The sequence below is a fragment of the Crocuta crocuta genome, unplaced genomic scaffold (genome assembly GCF_008692635.1).
Source record: "Crocuta crocuta isolate KB4526 unplaced genomic scaffold, BGI_CrCroc_1.0 scaffold32, whole genome shotgun sequence".
Taxonomy (NCBI): domain Eukaryota; kingdom Metazoa; phylum Chordata; class Mammalia; order Carnivora; family Hyaenidae; genus Crocuta; species Crocuta crocuta.
The window spans coordinates 3,189,375-3,211,597 of NW_027529424.1; the positions used below are offsets into that span (position 1 = coordinate 3,189,375).

The 22,223-nt window shown below is 45.7% G+C and overlaps 1 protein-coding gene across 2 annotated transcripts in view; it reads right to left on the reverse strand.

Moving 5' to 3' along the window:
• The window catches only part of CAMK1D (calcium/calmodulin dependent protein kinase ID), a 441,354-nt gene that overhangs the window by 264,029 nt on the left and 155,102 nt on the right, over positions 1–22,223 (reverse strand). For both annotated transcript variants that reach the window (XM_077758501.1, XM_077758502.1), the window contains one exon: positions 11,849–11,980. In XM_077758501.1, the coding sequence (XP_077614627.1) occupies positions 11,849–11,980 (132 nt within the window). The remainder of the gene's footprint in view (positions 1–11,848; positions 11,981–22,223) is intronic.

Consider the following 22,223-nt stretch of genomic DNA (forward strand, 5'->3'; position numbering starts at 1 on the left):
AGAGAGAGAGAGAGAGAGAGAGAGAGAGGGAGGGAGGGAGGGAGGGAAGGATCTAGGAATTCAGCTCGAATTAATGCCAATGTCTTTCCAGAAGGTAGTTTTCTCGCTGGAACTTCAGAGTCATTCATGGAGGTTTTTTTCACATTTAAAATGCTGGACAAGTTGTAAGCAGGAGAGGCAAATCTCAACTAGAAACTGTTTTAAACAGCAGGCGTCTGCCTTTGGTGCACCATCCACACATTTCCCTCAGTCTACATTCGAAAAGACAGTATTAGGTGTCCCATCTGAGAAGCACTAGCAACCAAAGTGGAAATTCTGTGTCTATTCTGATGGAGGGTTAATGTATTATGTTGAAATTATTCTTGTTCCTTTTTAGTGTCAATTTCTATCTTTGAAATAGATGCACATTTGTCACTGTCAGACATTTTGTTAAGATACACCTAGTTACGTTTTCAAAGTACCTGAAGATTCTATTCACTTAAAGAAATAAAGCTTTTAGAATTTTTTTCAGAGGGAAGGGAATACATATCATCTTCCTCAATCTTTCCCCATGGGAAATTGGTTTACTCCAACACAAAGGATGCTCTGTGTCAGAAGCACCCTGCTAGGTACTGGAAATACAATTGGATCTCAGTTATCACCCCTGTCCTCTGGAGCCTTTCAGTGCAGTGGAAAAGAAAGACAAGAAAATGGTTAATTACTCTATATTGTGGTGAGTGGTTCAAGGGAGAAAAGTACCAGATGCTAATGGATCTCATGGAAGGAGCAGCTGACTCATCTGGCATTCCGGAGGGAAGTTTTCTAGATCAGAGCATCTCAAGGGTAAAGGAGCAAACAAACCTCTTGGGGTTCTGGCTACCTGGCATATTCTAATTCAGAAGCACCCAAGATGGGGCCTGGGAGTCTGCATTTCTAACAAGCTCTCTGGAAGTGCTGATGCTTTTCAGAAGACCACACTCTGACCAGCAAAGCACCAGAAGGCCAGACCCCACCCAAGGCCAGCCCAGCCCAGTGCTGAGGACAAAGTACATTTCAGCAGAAGCTGTGATGTGAAAACAGCTCAGCCGGAGGCGAGACCACAGAGGGAGCCATTCCTTCTGCCTCTATCTTAAAGAGGTAAATGAAGAGAGAGAGAAAATAATTGAAGGCAAGGAAAATTTCTGCAATCTTGGAAGTGTGATGCAGCCTTCTTAAGTAGATTTGAGAGCTCTCCAATTCGGAGTAATTAGAAGACACATCTAAATTAGTTAAAAGGCTGAGCTATAAAAAAATTGTTAAAGGGAGCTGAGTTATTTCAAATACTTGTAGACCCTTGAACCTATAGCCACCCAAGGTCACTGCCACATCTCTTTAGATAAAAAGGTAATTACCAACATTTAGCACGCAGGTTTCAAGAACATACCACTCTTCATTCTTCTAGGCAGGTTTCTTTTGAGTAGAAAGGATAAATTTCAACTAGATCTGTATCCTGGGAAACCATATTCAAAATAACAAGACTCTATATTTAAAAAATGTAGTATATGACACTATTCAAAAAGAGACACAATGAAAATTCTAAATGACATATTGACATTATGGGTTAGTTCATTCAGGAGGTCAACGCAGATAAGTATGTCCTATAAAAGGAGATGAAATTGCACACACGAGCTGAACTCCTGAGCTCAGAGAACACAGGATCTGAAGTATGTGTTCTGAAAAGCCTCACTGCCATCTGTTCACCTGACTCGGCAACAATATTGTGGAAATATCAGGCTTATTTCTCTTATTTCTTGTAAGTAGTTTCTTCAGGACAAAATTTCCATTCAGAACTTTGTACTATACTGCTTGGCATTATTGTATTTGTAAAGGAAGAAAAACCACTCATTCGAAATTACTTTTTTAAGCAGGAATATTGTCTTTTTGGAAAAGTTATACTGATAGCATGTTAAGGACAATGGACTTCATCACAACTTAATAATGATTGTCCCCAAACTACCTAAATGTGCTAAAGTATCCATGTCTGTGGAATAAAATATTGTGTCACTTCATCAAGTGACAATGTTTTTGCAAAGTAAAAACTGCTGGCCATATTGCCCCAGGAAATTATATCAATAAGCAATTTATTCTTTTTTCAGCTTTTCTGTAGTGTAAGTAAGAATAAGCAACTAATTCATGGATACTCATGGTCAGATTAAGGTATGTCACTTTGCTTTTCTATTCCCACAATCTTGAGGTTTTAAAAAGTGAAGCACTTGAAAGGTAGCAGGGAAGGAAGGAAGGAAGGAAGGAAGGAAGGAAGGAAGGAAGGAAGGAAGGAAGGAAGGAAGAAGAGGCAAACAAGGAAGGGAGGAAGGAAAGAATAAACTCTGGGCCCAAGAACAAATCCATCAAAATTCCAACCACAGTACTGACATCTTTCAAGGAAACCTGAGTGGAAGCAGGCATGGGAGTCTCCAGTGGCCAGGTCAATGGCTTTGCCCTGGAGGAACACTACCAGGATTAAACAAACAGCAAAGGCAACAACACACCAGGCATCCCAGCTGGGGAACTGAGTGTGGAATTGGGGAAATACAATTCAGACCGACCAATGTAACTCAATCCAGAGAAACCTTCGTTTAAAAGAAATAATACAGGGGGGCGCCTGAGGGGGGCGTCCGACTTTCGCTTAGGTCATGATCTCGCGGTTCGTGGGTTCGAGCCCCGCGTCGGGCTCTGTGCTGACTGCCAGCTCAGAGCCTGGAGCCTGTTTCAGTCTGTGACTCCCTCTCTCTCTGACCCTCCCCTGCTCATGCTGTCTCTCTATCTCCTAGAAATAAAAATTATAAAAAAAAAAAAAAAGAAAGGATACAGGGGCGCCTGGGTGGCTCAGTCGGTAAAGCATCTGACTTCGGCTCAGGTCATCATCTCACAGTTCATGAATTCGAGCCTCACATTGGGCTCCGGGCTGACCGCCTGGAGCCGGGAGCCTGCTTCAGATTCTGTGTCTCCTTCTCTCTCTGANTGGAGAAAGGGTTCTGAATTAGTCCAGAAACCACCGCTCTGGGTCCACACCTGCTCAGGTTAGCTCTGTGACTCCGGGCCAGTCACTGAACCCCACCGGACCTGTCTCTTCACCTGAACGTCAAGAGAGCAGGACCAAGGTCTCTAAGCTCCTTTTCCGGCTCTAAGGCTCAGTGACTAATGTTAGTGGAAGCAGAGCAGAAGAGAGACAAGGGGAACACAGGTTTTCATCGTTATTTTCAGCAAGAAAAAACAGTAAAGCTGACGGATTCTCGGCAATTCTGCAGCCACACTGGGTATCCAGCCACCTCATGCTGCCGGCACTGTTCCCTCTGCCAGCAGGGTTTCCAGGGGCTCCCACAAGGGATGCAAAAGTGGTGTGATGCACCTTCTGGAAAGGCATCTTCTCCAACCGTCCTATTCCCACGATTCCCAGCATCCAGCAAGATGCCCTCTGTAAAAATCATATAGACAGCAAGCATTCGGAGAGTCCATACTAGGTGCCAGGCACTCTTCTAAGTGCCGATGTGCATTGATTCTTTAATCTCTACAACAACTATGTGAGGCAAGCACTAATATCATCCCCATTTTCCTGTCAATGGAGGGACAAAGTTGAAATCATCTGCCCAAGGTCGCAGAGCTTCTAAGTGGTGTCGTTGGGTGAAAACGTAGGCTCGTTCTCAAGTCTTCACTAATATTTTATACCACTTCCCTAAGGGCAGTATAAAATAGACAATTCTTTCTTTCTTTCATTCTTTCACCATAAATGAGCACCCCCTACATGCAGCGGGTTGTTGCCTACATCAAGAATATATGGTTAAGTATGTGACATCAGCTTAGGTCATGATCTTGCAGGTCATGAGTTCGAGCCCCATGTCAGGCTCTGTGCTGACAGCTCATAGCCTAGACCCTGCTTCTGATTCTGTCTCTCTCCGTCTCTCTGACTCTCTCCCTGCCCCTCCCCCACTCATACTCTGTCTCTTTCTCAAAAATAAATAAACATTAACAAAAAAAAGAATACATAGCCCTGATTTAAAGAGACAACATGTTGACACCAGATGGATCAAATCATAATGGGAAAGCTCTAGCTGGTATTACTTACAAGGCCTCTGGGAATTTCGTAGGCAGCCCAGTTCCTCATCTGTAAGATGTGGATAATAATATCTACTTCATAGGATTACATAAAACAGTGCTCATAGAAGTCCCAGCTAGGTTCTAAATTATGGCAAACTGAGAATTTCTATATTTAAAATCTTGAAGGATAGGTATAAACTGCTCTAGACTCTAGTGAACTAGGTTGAGACAAAAGCTGGATTCTGATTTTCAAATTATCAATTTCTTATTTTTAATGTTTAGCTATTTATTTTGAGAGTGAGCAAGTGAGAGAGAGCGTGCACACGCATGTGTGCACGAGCAAGGGAGGGGCAGAGAGAGGGAGAGGGAGACAGAGAGGATCCCAAGCAGGCTCTGCGCTATCAGCACTATCAGTGCAGAGCCTGATGCAGGGCTCGCTCTCACAAACCACAGATCACAACCTGAGCCAAAATCAAGAGTAGGATCCTTAACTGATTGAGCCACCCAGGAGCCCCATCAATCTTGTAATTGAATTAATTCACATCTATTTCAATTAATCTACTGACAACTGTTGACGTTGATCATCTGTTGAAATCGATATTTATTTCTACTATAAGCACTCAGATTCCTACCAGTTGTTTCTAGAGCATCCAAAGTTCCAATGGCAGTTTCCTAACAGAAGGGAGGGCTGGGAACCCTAAAACATGGAAGGCAGCCCCACAAATGAGAAGCTCTCTGTTGCCTCCCCAGCTCCAGCATGTGCTCAAATTATACACTCTATACGTCAGGTTCTCCTTCCATGAAATGATACAACAGTTTCTGCTCTCACTTCTCCCACAGAGATATTCTGAGCTCTTACCGAAGTAGAATGGGGGTAAGTCATGCCTAACACTGCATCATCCCTAACACCTGAACATTTCAAAGTTCCAGAAGGCTTTTCTTATGTCTTATTATCTTCCTTAGCCACCTAGACAGCAGAGTTTTAACAGTCTTGAGGGTATATTTACTAAAATCAGCAAGACGAATTTTCTGCTCTGCAGTAGAAAGATATAAAAACACTGAAATGTATTTAAAATGGGTGTCGATCGGGGCACCCGGGTGGCTCAGCCGGTCAAGTGTTCAACTTCGGCTCAGGTCATGATCTCACAGTTTGTGGGTTCGAGCCCCACGTCGGGCTCTGTGCTGACAGCTCAGAGCCTGGAGCCTGCTTGGGATTCTGTGTCTCCCTCTCTCTCTACCCCTCCCCTGCTCGTGCTCTGTCTCTATCTCAAAAAATAAATAAAAATTATTTTTTTTAATGCTTTATTTATTTCTAGGAGACACAGAGAGAGACAGCGTGAGCAGGGGAGGGTCAGAAAGAGAGGGAGTCACAGACTGAAACAGGCTCCAGGCTCTGAGCCGGCAGTCAGCACAGAGCCCGACGCGGGGCTCGAACCCACGAACCGCGAGATCATGACCTAAGCGAAAGTCGGACGCTTAACCGACTAAGCCACCCAGGCGCCCCAAAATAAATAAAAATTATTAAAAAATATTTAATGTGTGTATATGTGCATATGTGTATGTGTGAATATGTGCATTGTGTATATATATATTAAGACAGACATATGTGAATATATGCACACAGGCACATATGTACATGCATGTATTTAGCATCTCAGCTCCATAGCCCTCCACAAGAGTGAAGACATCACATCTATCACACCACAGTACCTATCCACAAATACCCTTGCATGTGTTTGGAATCCCCAGCGATACCTACCACATGTCTGAATCATACAGTCAACGCTGTTGTAAAACTATTTATAAAAGAAAATGCAAATGGCTAAAAATTGGATACTGAATCCCATTTATCCAGTTCCAGGCAACTACTATTTTAGAAGTAATTTCTTTAATAACGTACTTCTTAAAAACTTCAGACCAGTCACCTAAGACTCTGGCCTCAATTTTAAGCTGACTTAGAGAAAAGACGGTCACTCGTACAGCTTTAAAATAGTGACTGTTTAGGGGCACCTGGGTGGCTCGGTCTGTTGAGAATCCAGCTCTTGATTTTGACTCAGGTCATCTTACAGTTTATGGGTTCGAGGCCTGTGTTGGGCTCTGTGCTGACAGTGCAGAGCCTGCTTGGGATTCTCTGTCTCCCCCTTTCCCTCTCTCTCTCAAAAATAAATAAACATTTAAAAAAATTTCTTTAGGGGCGCCTGGGTGGCTCAGTCAGGTAAGCATCCGACTTTGGCTCAGGTCATGATCTCATGTTCATGGGTTCAAGTCCTGCATCGGACTCTGTGCTGACGGCTCAGCGCCTAGAGCCTGCTTCTGTGTCTCCCTCTCTCTCTGCCCCTCTCCCACTCTTGCTCTGTTTCTCTGTCTCAAAAATAAAACATAAAAAAGTTAAAAAAAATTTTTTTTAATAAAACTAACTCTTATTTCACAGTGCTGTGGAGCAGGGACTGGGGGAAGGGAGACTGGCCTGTCCAGGAATGCCACACTTAAGGCAGCATTTGGGAAGCAGAAATCGTAGGCTGGGAGAGGTCTCAGAGGTTCATGGTCACTGCACAGATGAACCAACATGGCTGCTCAGGCCAGCCTGAACATCTCTGGCTGCAGTGAGGGACACCACCAATTCTATTTTCCTTGCATTCTTGGAGTTCTGTAAGCACTGCCCAAGGAATTGACCATAAAATTAAATACACTGATAATAAATATAATTGATAATAATAAAAAATCCATTGATTCTGGATCTCAAATCAAATAAAAAATGTTCTTGGATAATGTGGACAGGGTACCACGTGAAGCCACTAGGAAGCACCAAATGTAGCCACTCTGGCTGGAAGACTGTGTTGGCATCAGACCATTTCTATTTTTTATATACACATAAAATGTGAAGATGAAATAAAGAGTGGGTACCAAACGGTGGTCTGCACAAAGCTGAGTTGACTGTCTGCCTGGAAGGGAAAGACTGACTTCTCGCTCAGGACTCAGACCCATGGAGCCCCCAGAAATAGAGAAGCCTAGGTATAGAGAAAAAGATGGGGAAGCCCTCCAAATCAGGCAAGATGGAGACCAGGTCTCTGGTAGGGCCCTAGGGAAGAGTATCAGCTCTTCCTTGTCATTCGATGCTTTCCCAGAGCCTGGCTTGAACAGGTCTGGGATGGGCTATGTCCACATTCCAATGGCCTGGGGTCACTGGACAGACACACCCATGCATGCATGCTCCAAGCTCGGCAAAACTGAGACCTTAATCGCACAGCAACCAAATATGGGACCCACATCCCTCAACCTCTGGTTTAGTTGAATGACATGTTTTTTTCAAAATTAACAAGCTTTCAGTAAAGGTTTTCCAGGGTAGTTAGGGTTCTAGGATCATAAGTGATATGCCCCCCCTATTTGTTAGCACATGGCCTTTCGTCATGACTTTTCATACTTCCTGCCAGTTTCCTTAATCCCAAAACTACCTTCCAAAAGAAACGTCTCCCTGTGTTAGAATACCACCTTCTAGATAGATCAGATAGACTTTTAAAAAGCTGTGTTGGTGCCTGAGAAACTCAAGCTTTACCAGCTTAGCCATTTTCAGTCATTGGAAAAGTGGTTTTGTTCACCCTGAATCAATGAATTTCTATTGAAGTGTATGTTTCTCTAACACACACACACTAAACTGGCATTTGGCAGTGATTTAAACAAGTGAACAGGGCCAGCCGGGCATGAGAACAAACCGGCAGGAATAGAAGCAAGCCAGATTTAAATGAGTTAATCTACAGGGAAGCCTTTCTCTGAAGGCTATTACTTAATACAAAACTAGCTGTCCTCGCCTTTCGGTGTTCAAGCCGCCTTCCTTCTAGTTAGTCTGCACCGAGAGAAACGTGTCTGGCCTAAGAAAACTAGATAATCAAGCCACAGCAAGGAGCGTCCAGACCTCTGGAGTCCTGCTGTCACCGGGTTAAGTGTTGACTCACTCTTTCTCCAGAAGGCCCAGCCCTGCCACACCTCCTGCAATCCACCCTGACCTTGGCCACAGGGGATCCTGGGCTTTGGCCTCTGCCGCCTTGAGCAGCCCCGATCCACTTCCGATAGTGCACCTGTTGCTGAGCTGTGTCGACCTGACCAATCCCTACGCCAGCCTCTTTGGGACAGAAACGGCCGTTAACAGTCCCTCCTCCTTCCGCCACCCTCGAGGAGCCAAGTTCTCCTCTTGAACCCAGCCAGCCAGTGGCCATTCCCCTCACTAACAACGAAACCCAGCTCTTTGAAAGGGAACACAGTTGAGTGCCGTCCTCTAGCGAAACCTCTCACCTAGAGGAAACTGTCTGGCAGGTTTGTGCATGCACATCTGTCCACACTCCTGAACACAGAAGGGCATTCCCACCCCCCGGTGAGACCAGGAGGCAAGGACCCTAAGCAGCTCTTCTCAACACAGAGCTGGCTGTGTGTTGGAATCAGGAGGTGGGGAGTGGGGGAGGTGCCCACCGTAACCTCCAATGCACTTGGTCTGGGGTGGAGCCTGTGCATCAGGATGTCCTGCAAAGCATCCCAGGTGATTTCAATGTGCACCCAGGGTGGAAAATCACTGATTCAGGGAGAAAACGACAGACAGAGACGTTCAGCTGAGACTGTCCAAGGCACCCAGATGGAGAACACGCCATTTAAAAGCAGGTGCTCGCCCTATCCCCGCCCTCGGCAAGCCAATCTCCGCAGCTACAGGGTATCTGTTGGAACAGAACGCTGAACTCTGGTGCTGCACCTCATTCAGATGGTGCCTCTGAACCAGGCCGAGCCTCCGTTTCCCCACCTATTAGGAAAGGGATCTTCTAGATACATTTGCTTTGCTTCTCTTGCCGTTTTCCACCTTCACGTATCTCCTTCTCTCCTCGTCTCACATTTAAATGCCCACTCCTATATGTGCATTCCTGCTTCTCCAAAATGCACATGGGTTTCTTGAAATCCGCTTTGGGTAGTGCCTGCCCTCTAAGTAAATAACACCATGAAAACTCTAAGCTCTATAATCCAATCAGGGGATGGAACACTAATGACGTGATATTCCATAAGGAATATGGCTGACTAAAACCAGCCATTCTGCTGGGGAAACTCATGCGGATCATATAGACCCTGCCCCCTAAATGCCAAAGTGAGACCAAGGAGCTCTCTCCTACATAGCAACTGTCCACCGTGGGGCTTGTCATTTTTTATTCCTTCTGAGCCTGGTTTAGTATAGACTTATCAAGTAGAAAATTCATTTTAGAACTACTTTCAGAACAAGTATAAAGACATCCTTAAGGATAAATTAGCTACATTGCTTCAATTCAATGAAATACATAAATCTCTCACTCTGCATAAGCTCACAGCACGTAAGAGGACAAGCCATCTCTCAGGCAGGCCTGCTTAGATGACAAATGGCACCGAAACACACAAACGACTAGGGTGGAGAGCAGAATTGGCCATAAACTAGGTCTCCTTGGGACCCCATCTACAGTGACGTGGCTGTGGAAAGTACCAAACGATTTTTTGTTCTTTGTTGTTTCAGAAAACTTTAACATCCCGCGAGCCCAGACCACAGCTTTGTTCCAGATTCAGCTGGCCAACTGGCCATCCCCACCTGGCCATCCAAGACCCTCAACTCAGTGTATCTAAATCAGAACTCACCACCTGCCCTCCAGTGCTTGCATTTCTTTCTTTTTAAAAAAAATTTTTAAATGTTTATTTTATTTGTGAAAGACAGAGAGAGAGTGCAAGCAGGGGAGGGGCAGAAAGAGAGGGAGATGCAGAATCCGCAGCAGGCTCCAGGCTGTCAGCACAGAGCCTGACGTGGGGCTCAAACCCACCAGCTGCGAGATTATGAACTGAGCTGAAGTCCCGACGCTTAACTGACTGAGCCACCCAGGTGCCCCGCTTGCATTTCTGATCTCAGTTAAGGAGCTGTTATCTACACCAGCTATCCAATTAGAAACCTAGAACCCTATCTCCTCTCTCCCACGTCTTCCAAATCCCTACGTCCTGGAGATTTCATTCTGAGCACACCCGCATCTCTGCCTCTCCCATCGCGGCTCACAGCTCCTGTTTCAATGTGTTGTTTCCCAGATTCCTCTGACAGCCTCCTAACTGCTCTGATGCAGTGAGTACCCTCCCTGCCTCCAACCTATCCTACGTTCCACCACAATAATCTTAATGAAACAATCCTGATCATGTTGTTCTTGCATTAAAACCCTCCAGCAGCTCCCCATCAACTACACAAAGATGTTGCAAGTCCAAAGCAGGGTATATGATGCCCTACAGTTCACCCTCTCCAACCTCAGGTCCCCATGCCTCACCTTGAACCCTCTGCCAGTCAGATGAGCTACGTGNCCACCAGCTGCGAGATTATGAACTGAGCTGAAGTCCCGACGCTTAACTGACTGAGCCACCCAGGTGCCCCGCTTGCATTTCTGATCTCAGTTAAGGAGCTGTTATCTACACCAGCTATCCAATTAGAAACCTAGAACCCTATCTCCTCTCTCCCACGTCTTCCAAATCCCTATGTCCTGGAGATTTCATTCTGAGCACACCCGCATCTCTGCCTCTCCCATCGCGGCTCACAGCTCCTGTTTCAATGTGTTGTTTCCCAGATTCCTCTGACAGCCTCCTAACTGCTCTGATGCAGTGAGTACCCTCCCTGCCTCCAACCTATCCTACGTTCCACCACAATAATCTTAATGAAACAATCCTGATCATGTTGTTCTTGCATTAAAACCCTCCAGCGGCTCCCCATCAACTACACAACGATGTTGCAAGTCCAAAGCAGGGTATATGATGCCCTATAGTTCACCCTCTCCAACCTCAGGTCCCCATGCCTCACCTTGAACCCTCTGCCAGTCAGATGAGCTACGTGCCATTCGCAGCACACCAGCCTGCCACCCATCTNACTCTGTAGGACAAGCTGGCGGCTGCGCGCCTTGTGTATGTGGCAGGAAGCCGAAGACCATTAAAGGGAGTGGAGATAATCCTTGTGAAGTGACCTCTCCAGGCTCTGCCACATAAGAGCCACGAGGTGCTTTACTATGAGCTCCATCTCCTTGTAAAATAAAGCCACAACAAGAAACAATAACAACACGAGCAGCAGGCAGCTACCCTGTGCTGAGCACTCACAACATAGCAGGTGCTGTTGCAATCGCTTTATAAACACTTGTAAGGCACCATCCCACCTACTCCCGAGGACCCCTGTGAGGGAGATACCATTAATTCCAGTTGATGGAGCAGGGCTTAGAGTTCAGTGACCAGTCCACGGTCGCCCAGCTAGAGTGCGTTCAAAACCAAGTCTACCTAACTGCTATTCTTTGGAAATAGTAGCTCCAATGATTGCCACAAAACTGTGATATTATATATACAGTATTTAATTGAAATACCTTGGATTGCAAGTAGCTTGTTCTGCAAGTGTTCCACAAGAAGAGCAAACATTTCTAATACATTTTAACTTGATAAACGAGCCATGTCTTGCAATACGAGTCGTACATGACGCTGAATGTCACGTGATCACAACTGAGCCCCTGGTTCTTGAAATTTGCTTCGGTGTACAAGCCCTTTGGGTTACAAGCATGTTTCCAGAACGAATTATACTCGCAAATCAGGATTTCACCGCATATGCAAAATGCTCTGAATGCAACATGAGAACATCAGTCATCGTTAACACAGCCCACCCCCTTCCGGCGCTCCGGTCGCCATCTTTGACTGTCGGGCAACCAGCTCCTGGCCGCAGCGCCTTCTGCCGGATTGGGACCCAACAATCCAAAAGCGGTCAGAGGAGGCAGTTCCCACCACCCCGGGCACTTACTTTCTCAGAACGGCTATCTCGTTCTCTATGCTGCTCTCCTTGCCCTTCAGAGCCTTCTTCGGGATGCACTTCACCGCAAAGAGCCTGCCACTCGCCTTCTCTTCGGCTAAGACCACTTCAGAAAATGCCCCACTGTGAACAAAGAGAGAGAATAGGAAGCAGCTTAGACTCAGGAGTTGTGGCTCCTCCAATCCCACTACCACGGTCTAAGGAATAATAACAACAATTGTCAGCATTACTGTTACTGTTTTAGCAAGCATCACTCCCTACTGGACATCTTTTTTTTTTTTTTTAATTTTTTTTAATGTTTTATTTATTTCTAGGAGAGAGAGAGAGACAGCGTGAGCAGGGGAGAGTCAGAGAGAGAGGGAGTCACAGACTGAAACAGGCTCCAGGCTCTGAGCTGGCAGTCAGCACAGAGCCTGACGCGGGGCTCGAACCCACAAACTGCAAGATCATGACCTAAGCGAAAGTCGGACGCTTAACCGACTAAGCCACCCAGGCGCCCCGCCTACTGGACATCTTAATGCAAACAAGTACCTTCATGCAAAGAGACACGTGGATGTCCACGTGGGTCTGGCCACCTCCTGATGGCACCTGCCACCACACAGAACAACACTGTAGCGGTGGCCTTGGAGCGAACAGGGACGCTCCTGGAATGGTTCCTGCAGAGCAAAGAGCACGTCCATCCCCCTTGCCAGTCCCTACCCCCAAGTAAATGACAAAGTAATGCCAAAATTTCTAGATTCCTCACAGGTCCTTCCATCCCAAGAAAATTTCAGAGCATGTTGCAAACATTAATTAATTCTCAGAGACAGGTAAGGATGTAATTGAAGCGTGAACTGGTGCAACACATGGTATTGACATGAGGTTAATTAATTGGTAAAAACAGGCAAGTTTTCAATAAGCAGCTTATTGGTGTTTTAAACAAACACACAAAAGCACACACGATGACTTGAGTGGGGGAGACTTTTCTGCCTGAAGATTCTGCACTGAATTCTGCAAAGGCAGAGCAGCAAAGGACACTTGCGGTCAGAGAGCTTATTTCTCCAAGGAGGGCCCTGTGGTCATCGAGCCCCAGAGCCAGCACTTCAGTAGCCACCACATCCCCTACCTGGCCATCCCCTCTATGTGCCAGGGGGCAGTGCCTAGGTACCACGGTCAGGCTGGGGGGCAGAGCTTCCCTAAGGGCTCAAAAGAAATGGGTTCATCTATTACCCACTTGAGGCCTCAGTAACTTGGGCCCTGTGCACATGGGTGTTGGAGAAATGACAGTCCGCTGAGTTACTCTCTGTTTCTAGACTTTTCAAGGACCAACTCTTTTTCCCTTAGACAGACACCACACATGGCTTCTACACAGTTATAATTAGAGACAAACCCTCCTGCATCAAAAGAAACCACTAGAAGTACCAATGTCAACCCAATACCAGAGCCTCAGGGTCTCTATTCTTCAGTCAATATCAAAAAGATGCGTAAGCAAGAAAATCATACTTTCCTCTCCCTCTCCTTACCCATCTGACAGGGGCATGCATCCATCACAGACCAAAGGAAATACAAATATATAGTTTTAAAATCCCTTCTGGGGAGAGCAACTCACTCTACTTAGTGCAGTGAATTGTGAGTCTTCAGACAGTGTTCCTTCTGGAACATAAACTTAAGAGAAGAAGTTCAGCTACCATCGTGTCTGCATCTAATTATATAAACCTGAGGGGGAGAGATGGCGTTCCACCAAAGAACCAAATGAAAAATGTCAGAACCAAGATCTTCTGCCCAGATCCACCAAGTGAGTAGGATTCTCCCTCGCAGCACCACACGCCTCGCATTGACAGAAACCTTCTAGAATCAACTAGAACAATTATGAAACATAAACACAAAAAACCCACAACAGATTTATCACAGAGTGATAAACGGAATCAGACATTCCCAGTGGCGCTTGATCACTGCCAACGGATTCCGCCCAAGGAAACCAATTCTTGGCAACTTCAGGGAATCCCCCGAACCCAGCTGTCTCTCCTCCTCACCTCTGTCTTGGGGACAGACCAACATAGATTCACTGCACAATGAGCTTTCTTAGGTGGAAGGAACCGTGTGCTATTATGTATATGCTCCCTTCTGCTGTCCTCCAGAGGTAGAACAAGACATGTTAGAGGTAAGAAAAATCAGTGAGGAAAGACCAGGAGTCTGGCACCATGGCTGACTTTATGCTGGGGATTCCACGCATTTGTTTTCAAGTTCCCTATTTGCTACTTGGGTCCCTGATGCTGAGGACACCACAGCGGTTCCTCTCCTGAGTCTGTTGGGCTCACCAGGTCCATTTTCCAGAAGGGAGAGAAGCTCTTTAGCGGCAGTGACCAGCTGTCAGAACTGTGAGACTTCCCAGCTGCCCTTGCCCCACCTTGCACTCACCACGCTCCCTCCTCTTCAGAATCTGCATGGCAAGTAACAGACTATGACCAACACAGAGGAGGTACTCAGTTTGGGAGTAGCTATCAAGCGCTTAGAAGAGTAAACGCCTCCTTATTCTGTGGACTGTTCTCTCCTTGGAAAACAGAGTGGGAAGTGAGGTTTCTGTGTGAATTGACTCCTGGAGCCACAGTAGAAGAGGGATGGGACTAGGTCTTCCATCAGAGGCAGTGCTGGTGAGCTGCTGCAAGACACTGAGGTCAAGGTGAGGCAGTGGTGCTCCTGGATCGAGGGCTCTCTGCCTTTGTCCCTGACTTCAGGAGAGATGGACTAGCTGTGACCCTGGGTGAGGGCAGGACAGTGGGACGTAGATATGTAAGGGGCTTCACAGGTGAGGCAGCTGGGGCTTGACCACAAGTCTCCTGTCAAAGGGGACAAGGCAGACCCCTGATGGCCAAGGATGCCCCCAAGACTCCAGGCATCTCCATCAACAGTTAACAAGTAGAATCACAAAGCCAAGGCTAGGGTCTTATTCTCTCAGGCTGAAATGCAGCCTGCAATCCCATTTCTGGGCATGCTACCAAAATAATCAATAGCAGGGCCTCTGTTACTTGTACACCCATGTTCATTGCCACATTATTCACAACAGCCGAGGGGTAGAAGTGACCCAGATATGCATCAGTGGATGAATGGATAAACCAAATGTGATCTGTCCATATAGTGGACTATTATTCAGCCACAAAAAAAGAATGGAATTCTGACACCTGCCACAACATGGAAGAAACCTGAAGACATTATACTAAATGAAATAGGCCAGAATCAAAAAGACAAATATTGTATGATTCCACGTACACAAATTTGACAAGGTGGGTGAAATTCATACCCAGAAAGTGGAATGGTGGTTGCCAGATTTGGGGGAGCAGAGAATGGGGAGTCAGTGTTTAATGCAGACAAGGTTTCCATTTGGAAAGACAAAAGATGTCTGGAGACGGTGGTGACGGTTATGCAACAGTATGCACTGTCTTGATGCCACCCAACTGCACACTTAAAAATAGCTAATGTGATACATTCCATGTTACGTATGTTTCACCATAAGAAAAAAATAAAAAGTCTGCCCGGTTCTACTCAATGGCATTACCTGGGATGGACGCGCTGAAAAAATACGATAAATCTTTTCTCTCACTGCCTCCTCAAGGAGAAAGAAGTGAGCAACTACAGGTGTTGGGTACCACTTAACACAAAGCACTTTGGCATCTATCAACTAATCCAATTCTTACAGCAACCTGAAAGTGTACAGGGAGTTAGTTAACCTCCGAGGTGCTTTTCCACACACTCTGCTGGGCTGACCTGCGCTGTAGGCAGAGGGAACCTGCCTCTCAGGCAGGGAGAATGACGGCCACGGAGGGTCACCCTCCCTCTGTGTGAGCTGCCGTCCCTACCTGAGCGCACAAATCCCCACCTCGCTTCCTCAGCCCAACAGTGTGCATTTACCTCCTTCAAGCTTTCCAAAGACAAAACTCTGTGGTCTTCTTAGGGGCTCTATGATTAGCATACACTGTTACTGTTCCTCCAATAAATAGAAATCACTTGAAGACACTTACCCGGTTGCAGGAAAGCTAATTAAAAACATCAGAGGCAGAAACACATGAATGAAGAGTTTGGGCACTTGCAATGTAATTACACAGCTAAGGGATGCGTGTGTCTGGGCCGAGGCGAGGGTGGGGTGGGGGGACGAAGAGAGAGAAGGGAGGCAGGCTGGGAGGGTAACGGTGGCGGGAAGGAAGACAGCAAGAAAAATGATCTGAGTCCATAAAGGCTTCAGACAACCCAGTGAAATAAATTCCTAGGAACACAAGCAGGGACAGAGAGTTACAGAGTTTTAAAAATACAGAGGGGTCAGAGGAGGCTGCACTCCATCAGCTGTGAAATATAAGCACTTGCACATTTAAAACTGAACGGTACGGGCTTCCAGCCAGACTGACTGCACCTGCATCTTGAAATGGCAGTCTGTGGGGTGGCCTGGTGCCCAGGATCCCCTGCTCTCTGCAGTCTGACTCCTCGACCCCCAACCGCCCCCGCTTGCCTGGAATCAGGTGGCCTGGGCCCCCCGGGGAGGGAGCGGGCCTCCTAATAGCTCAATCCAGTGCTTCTTCTTGCTGTTCATACTCGCGGTTTCCCGTGTGGTCTCCTTCCTAAAACTCGCTTCTTCTTGGTTCTCCAAAATAGTTCTCGCCACTGTGTCTCCACCTCCATCTGCTCTTCCTCCTCCTACCCAAGGTCGTTGTTTCCCCCAGGCTGCGTCCTCAAATCTGCCTTCATCCTACTCCATACCTTCCCCCTGGAAAATCTGTTGTTTCCAGTTTCTACCACCTGTCTCCACATGGCCCCCTCACCTTTACCTAAATTTTAATCTCACTCATGTGCAAATCTCATCTCTCCAGCTGCCTACTAGGGCCTTCTAGCCGAATCTCCCAACCAACCTCTCAAGAGCAGCGTAACCAAAATCACAGAAGAGTATCTTCATCCCCAAACTTCCTCCTCTGTGCTGTCTCTCATTTCTACCAGTGAAAAGTGAACAAATGTCTGCATCTCAACAGTGCAGCCGAGAAACCTATTTCACTCCTCCGTCTCTCATTCCCATCACCAAGTATAATCTTTCCACCAGCAAGTGTAACACTTTGAGAAGCCCATCGGTTCTTCATCCCTGAACCACTGCCCAGTTCAGGTTCTGGTTATTTCACTCTGGGCTACTTCCAGGGCCTCTGCTGGCCCCTCTGCCCCCAGCTGCTTTCTCCGAGCTGCTATTGGAGTTACTTTTCTAAAGCAAAGATCTGATTGTGTTGCTGCCCTACCTAAAACTCTGAGGTTTGTGTTTATAAGGTAAAGTTTCATCTCCTCTGCAAGTTACCTATGGCGGTCAAAGCTCTTCTCAACTTGACCCCAGCTTTGCGGGCTCATCTACTCCAGGGCCACCTTCGTCAACACAAACACACCCCACCATACACACATCACCTCCACCCCCACCACATCAACTGGCAGCTTCCCAAACACTCCCATGCCCTTTCATACCACTGACCTTGCTGCAAGCCCTGCCCACCACCCCACCTCCTCAACGCCATTCCTTTTTCTTTCTGCCTGGCAAAATCCATGCATATTTTAAAGGACACAGCTGGTATATTTCCCTCTGTTTGAAGGCTTTCTCAATTGGCTTCCCACCCGAAGGAGAATGAGGCCCTTATTCTGAGACTTGTACACTTTACACCCACATTACCCCACTTATATATTCCACTGGGGACCTTTATGTGCTTCCCTGCGTGACAGCAGGTGTCCTCAGCCACTCTTTCCTGTGTCTCCATACCTAGCAATACTGGCACCAAATGGTGCCCAAGGCAGTTTGGATGATCAGTTTGAATGATCTGAGGCTCTACTCTGTTTCCCCATCTAGCTTTCTATATTCCCCCTGTGCTGTAGACCCCAAGATAAATGATATACACTAATGACCTTCCTCTCCGCGTTGAGGAAAATAATATGGTCCCTTTCCTCCTTCATAATTTCTGTGCAAGTCTATGCAGAAAGAATCTCAAAGGTTTCTCTTGAAACATAAAAATTCTTTGAGATTTCCCTATATATTTTAAAGCCCCAATGTTTATAGCAGCGCTATCAGCAATAGCCAAATTATGGAAAGAGCCCAAATGCCCATCAACTGATGAATGGATTAATAAGATGTGGTATATGTGTGTGTACACACACGCGAGCACGCACACACGATGGAATACTATTCGGCAATGAAAAAGAATGAAATCTTGCCATTTGCAACACTGTGGATGGAACTGGAGGGGATTATGCTAAGTGAAATAGGTCAGTCAGAGAAAGACAGATATCATGATTTTGCTCACATGTGGAATTTAAGAAATACCACAGATGCACAGAGGGGAAGAGAAGGAAAACTAAGATAAAAACAGAGGGAGGCAAACCATGAGAGACTCTTAAATCCAAAGAACAATCTGAGGGTTGCTGGAAGGGAGGCAGGTAGGGGGGATGGGCTAAGTGGGTGAGGGGCATTAAGGAAGGCACTTGTTGGGAAGAGCACTGGGTGTCATATGTAAGTGATGAATCACTAGGTTATACTCCTGAAGCTAAGGCTACACTGTATGTTAGCTAGCTTGAGAATAAATTAATAATATTTTTAAAAAGTGCGCACTTGAGTGTCTGAGCTCTTCAGTAATATTCTGTAGTTGCAGGATTCCAAGATCACTGTCTGTCCTGTGAAAAATAGAAAATCAGTGACACTGTGCACTATTTCTCCCTATAAACCTTCAACCTGGTTAAATAAGTCAAATTTGGGAGGAAAGAGGAGAGGGCAGATTTTTAGATGTTTGGAAGGACTTAAGAAAATGCATGTTCATGGGAGAAATACAAATCCCAGTGTTTTAAAAACTGCATTTTTCAAGATGTCACAACATACTTATTTGATTTTTGAAGAACGCTAACATTCTATTTTTGAAAAATACACCAAGTCTCCATCTAAATTAAATCTCTGTGACCAATTACTGAAAAGGTCAAACAAAAATTATTCTTGAAATGCTAAATATTTTCAGCTCCTGAAGATAAGCTGTACAAATTACAAACGTTGAAACCTTCCCCTTTTTCTTCCACATTTCAAAGGAAATCAAATTTCCTCACCAGGAGGCAGCTCACTCTGATTGTAAGCTGGGCACCCAGGAGGAAGGAAACAATGTTTTGCTAGCTGAATTTCCAAGACTCAGGGAAATGTCACATTTTCTATATTGACTAAAGAATTCTAAACAACTACTTTTGCTTTTAACTTCATAAATGATGGCTCTGAAAAAGGCTGTTTCTTTTTGCTTTATCTCGTCAGCTGCGAGAAGGAATCCCATGGTGCTAAAAGTGGACCATCCTTGCCTTAGACTGGGTCTACTATAAAGCTCCCCCACCCCCGCCACCTCCTCCCTCTGCTACCTCTCCCCCCACAGCCACCACCTTCCCCCCNTATGACTTCAACTCCAGGGGACCAATGTAAGGGCAAAGAAAATAAGTGGGGCTGGCCTCTGGGAATTCCTTACATTTCCATGTGGCCTGAAAATGCAGCATTTAATGGTTTTGTGAACTACCTGCCTGTTAAAAAAAAATTCCTAGAGCCATTCGGTAAGCCATACCTTACCTCCAGATCTGCTACTATATATAGTCCTAGCCCTGGCTGCTGCTCCGCAGTTTCATTTACCCACAGTCAGCCAAGGCCTGGAAGCAGATGAGTCTCCTTCTGACAATATGTCGCCTCACGCTATGTCACAGTGCCTACATCATTGACCTCACTTCATCTCATCGGATGGGCATTTAATCATCTAACGTCCTCACAAGAAGGATGAGGAGAGCACAAGAAGATATTTTGAGAGAGACTATACCCATGCAACTCTTATGACAGCATATTGTTATAATTGCTCTGTTTTATTGTTACTGTTAACCAATCTCTTACTGTGCCTAATTTATAAGTTAAACTTCATCGTAAGCAGGCATGTCTAAGAAAAAACATAGTATATGTCGCATTCACTATTATCTGCAATTTCAGGCATCCACTGGGGTGGAGGGGTTACAGATGAGGGGGACCAGAACTCCGAGCTCAGCCATGCCCAGAGCTATGTTGACTAGCCACCTACTCACTACCAATTATTACCATAAAAAGCAAAAACAAGATTCTATGAATTCTGCTTTCACAATTTAAAAAAATATATATTTATTTTTGAAAGAGAGAGAAAGAGCACAAGCAGGGGAAGGGCAGAGAGAGAACCCGAAGCAGGCTCCAGGCCCTGAGCTGTCAGCATGGAGCCCGACGCAGGGCTCGAATTCTTGAACCACAGGATTATGACCTGAGCCAAAGCTGGACACTAAACCAACTGAGCCACCCAGGCACCACCTGCTTTCCCAATTTCTAATGATCTTTAACCTGAAGTTGTTAACAACAAATATCAGATAGTATTTAGAAAGCGTAGTGCATGTGCTGACTGCTTTAAGTGCACAGAATTTTAAAACGAATTATTTTCTCCCACAACAGGAATTTAATCACAAAACAGGCATTTAGCCTCCAACAACCTACAGTGACTTGCATATTGTAGATGTTCTACCAATGTCCATCCTCCAATTGAATTGGTGATACCTTAAAAAGATACCTCTGGGGTGCCTGGGTGGTTCAGTCGGTTTAATGACCAACTTCGGCTCAGGTCATGATCTCATGCTTCATGGGTTCGAGCTGACAGCTCAGAGCCTGGAGCCTGTTTCAGATTCTGTGTCTCCCTCTCTCTGCCCCTCCCCAACTTGAGCTCTGTCTACCTCTGTCTCTCAAAAATAATAAAGAAAAACATTAAAAAAATTTTAAATATTAAAAGACAGATGCCTCTTATGGGGCGCCTGGGTGGCTTAGTCGGTTAAGCATCCGACTTTCGCTTAGGTCATGATCTCGCGGTTCGTGGGTTTGAGCCCTGCATCGGGCTCTGTGCTGACTGCCAGCTCAGAGCCTGGAGCCTGTTTCAGTCTGTGACTCCCTCTCCCTCTGACCCTCCCCTGCTCACGCTGTCTCTCTCTCTCTCCTAGAAATAAATAAAACATTTAAAAAAAAAAAAAAAAGACAGATGCCTCTGATTTTCAACAAGAATCAGGAATTCTAGAGCTGTCTTTTTGATTCACGATAGCTCACTAAACCAATCGCTCAGTAAAATTATATCCATCCCAAATTAGACCAAGAGATAATCAGATGGCACTGAAATGATGTGCCCTATTAGCTTAGAGTCAGCTATTACTGGATCATTGCCTTCTTGTTCTTTTCAGTCATTTGACATACAAATCAGATTGATTGTGTTATTAACTGTATTAACACCATTGCCTCTAGCCTATTGCCATTACTGTGCCATGCGACTGGGCAGACAGACGTTATCCCCAGGGCTCGGGCCATAAATTAAAATGTTCTTTTCCACTAAGCATACTATTTCCCCCAGTGTCAGGCCAGGACAATACTAAAGGCAGAAGGGAGGGAAAAGTGGAAAAAAACTACATAGTGAAAAATGAAGTTGGTGATCTTTGGCTTGCGAGCATCTAAGAAACAGGTGCCTTTTAGACCTATTGTTCCAGACCAGAATCAATTCTTAAAATAAGAAAACCTGTCTGCTAACTCTCCCAATAATCTTGCTGACCCCAGAGAATCCAAACAGAGAAAAACAGTAGTGGAGTCAGATGGTCTGAGCAACTCTCCAGGCAGAATGAGACAATTTCAGAAGTGGCATTAACTCTTTCTGGTTTGATCGTTGATCTACAATCGCCACTAATTCACACACCACTGATGACATTTTGTAGTGCTAATTCAGCTCACTGACAAGCAAACAAAACAAAACAAAACAAAAAAACAAACAAAAAAAAACACCCAAAAAAACAAGTTTTGTTTTCACACACTCTAAGAACAAATACGTGTATGAAAATCGGTATCCCATTTAGATAGGACATCTGTTCATCAAAGTGCGTCTTCTAGGCACTCCTGGGTGGCTCAGTCAGTTGAGCACCTGATTCTTGCTTGATATCTGCTCAGGTCATGATCCAAGAATTGAGCCCTATGTCAGCCTCCATGCTGAGTGTAGAGCCTGCTTAGGATTCTCTTTCTCTCCCTCTGGCCCTCTCACAACTTACACTCTCTCTCTCTAAGATAACAAAATAAATTAAAATAATAATAATAAAGTGTGTCTTCTAAAACCTCTACTTAGCAATTACAGAGAAAGCCTTAGGTTTGGGTGCCTGGTGGCTCAGTCTGCTGAGTGTCCGACTTCAGCTCAGGTCCTGATCTCATGACCCTTGAGTTTGAGTCCCACATTGGGCTCTGTGCTGACAGCTCAGAGCCTGGAGACTGCTTCAGATTCTGTGTCTCCCTCTCTATCTGCCCCTCCCCCACTTGTGCGCGCATCCGCACTCCGTC